General features: G+C 43.0%; 1 protein-coding gene and 1 long non-coding RNA gene across 2 annotated transcripts in view; both read left to right on the top strand.

Moving 5' to 3' along the window:
* LOC142599794 (ATPase family AAA domain-containing protein 2-like) overlaps window positions 1-5,559 on the top strand; it is an 11,854-nt gene extending 6,295 nt beyond the window's left edge. Inside the window, exon 10 of the mRNA XM_075741553.1 lies at window positions 5,405-5,559. Within this exon, the coding sequence (XP_075597668.1) occupies window positions 5,405-5,559 (155 nt within the window). The remainder of the gene's footprint in view (window positions 1-5,404) is intronic.
* A 3-nt stretch (window positions 5,560-5,562) lies between these two features.
* Window positions 5,563-8,568, top strand: LOC142599784 (uncharacterized). The gene is made up of 3 exons (XR_012833249.1): window positions 5,563-5,708; window positions 6,327-6,377; window positions 8,425-8,568. It is a non-coding gene; the product is annotated as an uncharacterized LOC142599784 (long non-coding RNA).
* The last annotated feature ends 1,508 nt before the right edge of the window (window positions 8,569-10,076 follow it).

The following is a 10,076-nucleotide window of genomic DNA, read 5'->3' as shown; positions in this document are numbered from 1 at the left end:
AAGACGTCTTCTTCGCATTAACAATGTTCTCTCTCTAATCTCTATGCCAATCTGTCCACATTTAATCAAAGCAAACATAAACAGAAAAGAAAAAAGAAAAACCCCACAACTGTTCGCCCCTGAGACGAAGCAGTGATGCTGGGATTCATTTGGCTTAACTTCATTTGTCTGAAAGTGGGGGTTACTGTGTCTGAAGGAGGTTCCTTGGATTGGAAATTAAGAGGGGGAGGCACGTCTAGGTGCAGATTCAGCCCAGCTTAAGAGAGGTGACTGAAACGGGCAAGATGAAATCACTTTCTTAACGTTTAAGGATCCTGGGTAAGCAGGAACCCACCTGTCGGTCCATTGCACTTTGGTTCTTGGGTGACGGTGGCAGTACCGTAGACTACATATGCCGATCTTCGAGGTTCTGAAGAACTGAAATAATTCTTTGTGGCTAGTCCAATCCAAATATGGACTGTCCCTATCTGGCACTAAGACCAGAAATTAACTAGGTCCTGCCAAGTCAGCTGTGAGTTTAGTAAACAAAAAGGAGTAAGCCACCTCTTTTCTCAAAATACCTTTTCCTCTTCCTGGGTTATGGGACTTTCTTCCTTCCTCGGCAACCCATTTCTTCTCCTTTGCTTCTTTACCGGGATAGGTCTTTACCCGCTCCATGTGATTGGTTCCTGAGGGATTAAAATAACGCATATTTACTTTTTGCAAAAGCGGGCACAACCTTCTCCTCCAAAATTGCTTTTGGGTTTTGTGGGGTTTGGGGTTTTTTTTGTTGGTGGTGGTGGGTTTTTTTTGTTGTTGGTTTGGTTTGGTTTTTTTTTCAACCTGATCTCCCACTTCATACACAGGCCTTCTTGGGCTGTACATGTGAAAAGTGTCGTTGCTCACAAGGAAAGCGCAAGTGGTTATGTTTCCTCTAGAAGAGTTCACGGTTGCAAAATCTTGAAAGGAAACTCAAAAATTGACTATAAACACAAAGATGTTGGACTCGTTCAATGGCTTTGACCGCTTCTGGCTTAGAATGCTTCTCATGATGAATGTGAAAATCTTCATGAATACCGTATTTTGGGGTTACAGTTTAAAAGTACAAACATTGGCTTTAATCCACATACGCAGTTGTAATAACTGCGAATCAAAAGCCGCATGCAATTTACGTGTGTGTCACAAAGGGGAACAAATCCTTTCCCAAAGTCAAAGTGTAACATCTACATGGGAACCCAATGCAAAGGGGCTCCACAGCATGGGGTGGCAACCCTGATCTGCGTGTCGCTACAAGGTAACTCCGTTAGCAACAAACCAGGAACCTTAATTAGCATGTTCCTGCCTACCGGTGCTTATTTCTCACCTGTTGCACATGAGGCACGCATGCACATGAGGCACGCTTTTCCTCTGTCTCAGCTGCATCACCAGTTCAGCTAGGTGTTGTCCTGAGAGCTGAACAACTGAAATGACGTGGCATGCAAAATAACTTCAGTTTATAACTTTATATAGGTTTAATCCTCAGGCACATCAGTGGCACAGTTTACAGCATGGGCCCACACATAGTTGTAACAGCTGAACTGCTGTTGCTGATGTGGTGACAAGGAGCATTGCAGAACTACCAGTGAACGGCCAAAGCTTCAACCTTGTCACGTTGGCTTTACCCCCGATGTCAACGTACCTAGTGGTAAGGGTATTCTACTGCGGACGTGTCTGTTTTATAACTTCACAGAACCAATTCTTTTCCAAACTTAAGCAGGAAAAATTCAATTGGGATCAGCATAGAGGATTTTTTTTGTCCCTAGAATAATGCTAAACCAAGCAGAATGGTAAAGAGTGGTTTTGATTGTTATAGTTAATAGTGCAGTGTGAGAAAGAGTCTCTAGAACATAACAAAGAAGGAATAACTCAGATCTAAAATGGTGAAGCTTAATGCGTGCACGTTCAGGTTTAATGCGTACACCTGATGAATAACTCTCATGGTGTCTAAGAAAGTTCCATAATGCACAGGTTAAAGATGACCGTGGTTCCAGAGCTAAGGAACCAGCTACAAATTACCTGCTCGGTCCTTAGCTTCTCACTTTTCATGAATGATATTCATCAATGATCCTATCTGACTGAATTTCTGGTATTTTCAAGATGCATGTCATCGTGGTACCAAAACCCTCAGAGAACTGTCCGGAAGAAATGCTTTGGGGAAACATCTCTCTCCTTTTCTCGGAATGTATCTAATTCTAAAGAAAGACCTGTATTAAAAGCTGTATTCGTCTGTTTGTTGCTGATTTCCTTGTCGATAGTCTAAATATATCTCAATACTTGCCAGAAATGGCTTCTCAAAACTAGTTTAATAAGAAACATCTGAAAGGTAGAAATGAGAAGGAAATCATTTTGCCCAACTCTGTTGAACAATTTAGGCTGGCAAAAGCGGTCAGTCAAAAAAGCATGACTTCGCATGACGGCATTATTCGAAACGGAGACAAGTTTTCCATTCCCATTTTTGATGAGCACATCATCCTACTCAAATCTGTTCTACTGGAAACAGCATTATCAAGATTTTATCCCTGAAGTTTACACAAAATAAACAGTGATATTCTTTTTTATTAAAAGTAGCAGGTCGTATTTCTGCCCAGCAATTTTGGATGACTGATTTACTGATTACTCTGGTGTCATCTTACAGTCAGAACATAACTCTCTCCTAACACGGAGCTGTATTATTATTTATTCGGTAAAAAAAACTAATGTTGATTTTTTTCAGTCATGCCACTTGGTCAAGAATGAAGGAGAAACATACCACGGGAGGTAAATACTTATTAATTTGTATTTCTTTGACCTTAATTCTGTTGGGTCAAGCCCAACATTCAAAAGAAAATGGAAATCTTTTGTTACCATCCTTTATAAGACACCTGAGAGCGCCGCAATCAGAAATTGAAACTACATTCCTAACCTCAGGATGGTTCAAATTAGACGACAGCAATCTTGATCGTGAAGAAAAATTGGAGGGAAGACCTCTGTTGTGTGTCTCAGGAAAGCAGACATAGGCTTAATAGCCCATTTCTACCTTTTCCCTCGCCAGTGGACACAGGGAGTCGCCACGTGTGTGACACTACCCATGTATATGGGGAAAAAGTAGTGAAGTCTTTTGACACTCTTTGTCATACGCTATCCTTCATTGTCACTAATTTAACGAAGAGGGGAGGAGGGGCAAGCGACATAGTAGTTTCTCCCTGTGACAGTAATTTTAAAAGTGGTAAACGTTGTCCCAGAAGATGAAAAGCACTTGCCTTTCTGCAAGTCTCGCTCGGTAGCTTCCCAGGGTAATAGCTCATTTTCCCGAGGTGAAGACATAGTTTAGTTTTTGTTGATTGGTGTTCCTGAGGGTACTGAATCCCATAATACTCTCCTAAACGTACCCCAAGAGGAGAAAAAAAAAAACCCCAACGTTTACTGTATCGGCAGTATTGCTGTTTAGGAAAGAGTGACTATATTGCTGTTGAGGAAAGAGTGACTAATTTCCTACTTACCCGATTTATAGCATATTTCCTTTATTGCTCTTTCCTCTTCCATGTCTGCAGCAGTCTCAGGCACCCAGTCCGGAACACCTGTAGGAAGTGTTTTTAAAAGGTTACGTGGTATCTGTACAAAGACCTTCCACAATTCTTAATGGTCAAATACCAACATGAGTTTCATTTTGGTCAGGGTTTGTTTGATTGCTATGCTGATAAAGCAGTTGCAAAGTACATTGCGGGAGTGGAAAACCCCCTTCTATCTCCTGGTAAAAGAAAGAAAAAATTGTTTACTGTTCTCCTCCTCTTCATCATCATCCTCATCGTTGTCTTCATCGTTGAGGTTTATAACCAGTGGAGGGTGAATTGGTAGTAAAATATTCTTTCTATTTCTGAGTGACTCTTGACCATGGGCTGGGTGCGGAATCCCTTCTCGGACACCTTGTTGCAATGGGGCAGCTGCAGAAAAGAACATTATATTCATTTTGTTAGGAGGGAACTGGAAGGTCAAATCCAGGTTCAGGCCGGCAGGTATCTTCTTGAAATCATTGCCAGCATTGCCATACTGAAGGAGTCATTAACTAGAGGGATTATGCCTTTTCGGACAAATCTTCTGCTGAGGTCGGCAAAAGAGCATCTTCCAAGTACAGAAAGTCTGAAAAAGCAGGTAGATATTTACACCGTGGGACAACATGTGATCAGTAATACGGGGGCTGAAGTGAGTCAATGAGTTGAGAACTCAACCTGTGAAAATAGTTTAAACATGCTTAATAATAGGCAGGCCATGGTATCAATTTTAAATTTTGAAGAGTTTAGCAATGCTAAGCACACGAGTACCGGTTTTTAGCTTGTCGACAATTTTTTTCTCTCACAATTTTCTGAACCACAACACAGGTCTCAAGTACAGGTCACAAGACAATCTTGTCCAGCCTGAGGAATTACACCAGGTTTACAGACCTGCAGATAACGCAGCTTCCAAAGGGACACTAGCCACTCTGGATCCGCCATGGGGCCGGAAACTTGGAAGAGGATAAACCCATCAGATGCCAGTTTACCTTAGGCCTTCTGCTGTATGCTCCTTACTCTCTGTGGATGAAGTAAGCTGACTAACTAGAGATAAACCGCTTGCTGACAGCAGAAAAAAATGCAAAAGCTGCCACCACCAAGTCCTTGCACATCAACAAGTTAGGAAAGAGGCATTAGGACTTGAACATGCAGCTAGCACCAGGATCATCTCATGCGCTTCTGCATTGTCTCTGCGGTTAGAAAGCTCCAGCAAAGTCCAGCCCTCCGAAACGTAAAGTAAGAATGACTCCATGCCTCAAAGCATGGGAAAGGTCTGCAAAAAGGGAAAAAAAAGAAAAAAAGAAAAGAAAGAAAGAAACCAAAACAAAAAAGAACCTTACAGCCAGTTTCATAATGATGATTCTGCTTTGGTTTCAGTGAAAGGTTTACATCTAGCTTCCTCATCACCACACTGAGAACACATGCCAGCTGCTTTATCTGCCTAACTTTGCTCAGCCTTCCAGCTTTTTAGGTAACAAAATAAACCGGGAAGTGGGGGGAAGGAGATAACACACCAAACCATAAAGCAATGCTAAAAGTTTATATTCATGGGGCTGCAGGTGACCCAGTGAGTGTCTCCCAGGACGCTGCTACTGGTCCCCCAGACCAGAGGTTGTGCCGAGCCCCCCCTTAGCTGCGGGGTGACCAGAAATGGGCGGCGAGGGGACAGACGACACATGGGACGCCCGGCCGGCTGCGGAGGGCAACCCCGACTACTTCCTCATGCGTGGCCACGCAACCAACCGCAGCTGTAGGTGCTGACCCTAAATACTCGGTTTGTCCCTATTTTTCTCCTCCACATGACACCGATCTCTGGTGCTTTTGCGCGGGGACTCGGCTCTCCCAGCTCCCCTCAACAGCTCCCGAAGGCTGCCGGCCGGCACCGGCACCCCCCGGCCACGGCTTCCCTGCCGCGCAGCCACCAGGCGCCTCCCCAGACCCGCCGGGCCCACAGCCCGAGGCCCGTATCCCCGCGGAGCCATGGCAGAGCCAAGAGGAACCTTCTGTTCACTAGAAATGAAGTTGGGGTGAAAAAAAATATAATCAGTTCTTGTGTTTTGCAGTGAAGAAAATGTTTGGAAACTTTGTGACTACATCAGGAGTCAGGATCAGTACCCTTTAGAAGAATTTTATGCTGTTTTCATAGCCAATGATTGGAGGATGGTGAGTCTATGAGATGTGATCTGAATGCAGCGATGGCGAGGTTCAGGCCTTCAGACCGCAGCCCAGCCTAGCTGAGACCTGGTCCCAGGCCTTTAGACCACAGCCTGGCATAGCCGAGACATGGGCTCAGGCAGTTTAAGCCCAGCCCAGGTCTTTAGACCATAGTCTAACATAGGTGAGACACGGGTCCAGGCATTTTAACCCCAGCCCAACATAGGTGAGACATGCTCTCAGACCACAGCCCAACCTCTAAGTGAGACATGGTCCAAAACCCTCTTGTAGTTCACTTTGGCTCAGAGGTGTGCAAACCACACCACGTGAGATCTTTCAGTTGTGCTTTGAGGACCATGGGAAGAGGCATGATGTCCTTATGAGCTCTGGGGAATTCTTCCCTGTAATCTGTGGGTTCAGGGGAATGATTATGTTACGTGGTCCAGAATCGTATCTCCAACTTCATGCTCCCGAAAGACAGAAACTAGGGAAAATTTTCTGACTGCGGCACAGATGTAAGTTGATGAACGGATAGGTTAGCAAAGAACTAACCAATTAACCCACTATTAATCTGTATGAATCTGAAAGGTTTTATTCACTTCAGATTTATTCACTTACAATTTTCAGATTCCACTCTGGAAGCAGAAATCGGGACATGGAGATGAGCCTGTTGTCTGGGTAAGGCATTCTCTTCTCTCTCTCGGGAATTTTGAGCGCATGCTTCTGTAGTTGATAGCTGCAGGATCAGACATGGGCAGTGTCAGCCATCTTTACCATAACAAACTGTTCCATCCGAACATAAACCCCACTTTTTTACCCTGAGGGTGATGGAGCACTGGAGCAGGTTGCCCAGAGGAGTTGTGGAGGCTCCATGCTTGGAGTACTCAGAAGCCATCTTGGGCACGGCCCTGGTCAGCTCCTCTGGGCGTCCCTGCTTGAGCAGGGGCTGGACCAGATGATCTCCAGAGGTCCCTTCCAACCTCAACCATTCTTTACCAGTTCTGTATTAATATGTATCATTCTTTTACAACAGGCTTATGAAGAGCCTATATCTGGTGCTCATTTTTACCATTCATAGTAAATTATCAGTGAGACAGCCAGTAAAACCTACAGGTGACAAACCTTAATGTTGGTAAGCGTAGATAACAGATTTGTGAAAATTAGTATTGTTGAGGCTACCAGCTTTGTAGAATTGTAAGTAGATGTCTGTATTTGTAAGAAGTAGAGGGATGAAAATATCCATGTAGGCCTGACAGAGGATAGAAAAATACAAGTAATATATGTATCGGGTATCAGCAATTAAACTGACCCATAAATGGTGGCTTTGGAGTGTCGTTTGATCAATGAACATAATGCAGTACTTACCACTACAGAATTCTTTTAAAATATGTATCCTTATAGTGTTCTTTCAGTTATCTGGTATGGAAAAACCTCTATTTACTGTGGCAATTTCTGTGTCTGAAATTCTGCAAAATAATCTGCAAACTTCTGAAGTTCTGTGATTTCTGAATCACTCATTCTCTCTCAAAATATCAGTACATTTATATTACAAAAAAAGATTTAGTTTAAAAAGAGATCCAAATGTTACAAAGATGATCTAAGAAGGAACGGGAGGGTCAGGAAAGGTCGCTGCAGAATGTGGATTTCCCATAAAAATTCATGGATCGAAAGGTGTTTTAACTTGGATGTTTCAGTGGATCGCAGGATTTGTAAAGCTTGTAGTTAATTCTTCTTACAGTCTGTAACAAATTCTTCTAAATAGTGTTGCATACAGTTGTACACGTGTCTCGGTCTGACACAGTAGCTTGCCTAAGATCTTTTCCATTCCAGTCCCTTTGTGGCTAGGATTGTTTAATATTGAAAGTGTCAAAAGACAGTGCTTCATACTCTTTTTGTGACTGGATTTAATGTAAGCTTTAGTAAGCTCTTAACAGCTACCTTCAATTTAGTTTTGGAAAACAGCAGTGGACGTTCCTGACACCTAAGTAACTCAAATTTCTCCAAACCTCCACCACACCCATGTTTCTTACAAGTTAAGGAGTGAAACTGCACCTCAGAACCCCAGTGTCAAGACAAAATCATTCTCTTGAAAAAGTGTGATTTAGTCCCCGCAGGCATTTTGTCGCAGCTTCAAGAGCTACTACCGGAATTTGTCTCACTCCTACGGTCCCCTTGATCTGAGCCGTTTGCTGCTTTTTCAGTTGCATGCTGTTTTTTCAGCGGCTTCTGGCAGCCAAACACTCAGCACTCAAATTCACACACCATGTTTCTTCAACAGGTACAACATCTCTTATTAGAAGAGATCGCTAGATCATTTTAACGTTAAGCTATCGTCATGTATCGCGAACTTTGATTTAGGACTGAGTCTAAGACAAAAATGCTTATCCCACGTAACTTTTGCGGTTTGATGTGGGGCATGAAAGAGATTTGCTATTTTCTTAGGAGTAGCATAAACTTTAGTTTAGCTGTCCAGGCTTAAATCAAAGGGGGCTGCAGAGGAATGGAGAGAATACCAAGGTTTCTTGAAAAGCACGATGGGCAAGACAGGTGTGAGGAAATCTCTCTCCTGGTGCCAGAAGCGTTACAGGCTTAATACTTCATGGGCAGAAAGCAGGATTTAAAGAAAAGGATCTGTAGCTTCTGCTTCTAGGAACCACTGTTTTTCCACTCCCTTTGCCACTTTCTCATTAACTGTTTAACTAATGGCGATTACCCTTCTTCCCAGGACTACCATGTTATTCTACTTCATGTTTCCGGCGGGGAGCAGAACTTCGTTTACGATCTTGACACAGTGTTGCCGTTTCCGCGTCCTTTTGACGTGGACAGCGTGGAGGCCTTTGGGCTGGATGACAGCCTTCATCCAGAATTTCACAGGCGATGATGTAAAATATAAAGACCATTAATGTTATTTCATGAAATCAAAGCTGAAGTTCTCTTGGTGGATGGATGGTGACAAAAGTTTTTGCTGTACTCTAGTAAAATCAATGCACTGCCTTCTTTTTCTAAAGCTTTTTATCTTAACCATCAAAAGCCCTTTTCTTTCCTACTGTAGTTTCTTGTTAACTGCTTGGCACGATAGTCCTGTTTTATGTATTCAAGGAGATTAATGCTCCTGGATGGGAGGAAAGGGCTTTTGTCCTAAGTGACCGACAGTATTGTATATGCATCTCTTTTGACACAATTTTGCATTGTTTAGGAAAATCAGAATGATTCGAGCAGATTTGTACTTGAAGACGTTTGCTTCAGACAGATCTCATATGAAAGATGCAAATGGGAAGTGGCAGAAACCTCCTCCTTCATACCCTTGCATCGAAACTGCAGGTCAGCTGCCAGAGCTCCTTTCTCCTGCTTACAGTGTTGAATGACATAGTCCAAGATGCACACGAGAAATAAATGTGCTTTCATAACATGTGTCCAGAAGCACATCCAGCTAACTATTTCATATGGGGGGAAAAAAAAAATACAATAGGGCTATGAAGCATTTGGCACTTCCTTTTCTGAATGTGTAAAATCTTGCATGCCTCCTGGCATTTACCATTATCGAACATGAATTACCGATCTTCATGAACTGAGAGCAGAGAACGAGTGGTAAGTACTACTGTTCTCCTTAAGAAGGGAACTGAAGGGAACTGAAGCAAGGAGGCCAAATAACTTGCTTAGGGGTCACAAAGTGAATTTGTAACACACTGATTCCACCACACTTTAGCTGACAGGTCCCATCCTGCCAGAGCAGGTTGTTTTGACAGGAGGACGTTTTCAGGCTCTGCTCAGCATGCTGGGTTTGCCTGCAGGAGATGTTTGAGGTTTCTCTACCAAGTGAATGGACCTGAGAACTCTTTAAGGCAAACTGACACGTCAGCATTTTTTTCCCCAAGCCTTAAGCCTCTTTTAAGTGATAGTCTAGGTAATAGCCTCTGGGCCAAGCAGAGAAGTAGAGACTTGTCATCTCTTCTGTTCTATAGAGCTGCTGAAACCATTCTTATCATTTCAGCTTATTTAAGCATGTGGTTGGCAAGCCCGCTAACATTCGCCATGTGTTTGTCCTCTCATTTTCTTCCCAGATGGAGAAAAGCGCGGTGAAGTTTTGCTTTGAAAGAGTTTTCATGTTATTGCTCTGCATGTTTGGTTTTGTTGCTTTTTTAATAATGCAGTACTGCTGTGTGTTTCTGTTAGAGAAGGCAGGATCAAAACCCCATGTTTTGTGTTCAGGTCCAAGTTTATTGTGGTTTTAAGTTGCTGGGAAGTTAATTCTCAATCTTCGCATTGGCTTCTAAGGAAGCTTGGTGTTTCACACTAGAGTAGAAATGAATTATGAATGTGGGCAGGAGCACAGCTGTAGTCTTCATTGTGAAGCTTTAGGTGTTTTCTAGACAGTCC

Source organism: Balearica regulorum, unplaced genomic scaffold (assembly GCF_011004875.1).
Source record: "Balearica regulorum gibbericeps isolate bBalReg1 unplaced genomic scaffold, bBalReg1.pri scaffold_34_arrow_ctg1, whole genome shotgun sequence".
In the NCBI taxonomy this organism is placed as follows: domain Eukaryota; kingdom Metazoa; phylum Chordata; class Aves; order Gruiformes; family Gruidae; genus Balearica; species Balearica regulorum.
This window is presented reverse-complemented; position numbering and strand designations above follow the sequence as displayed.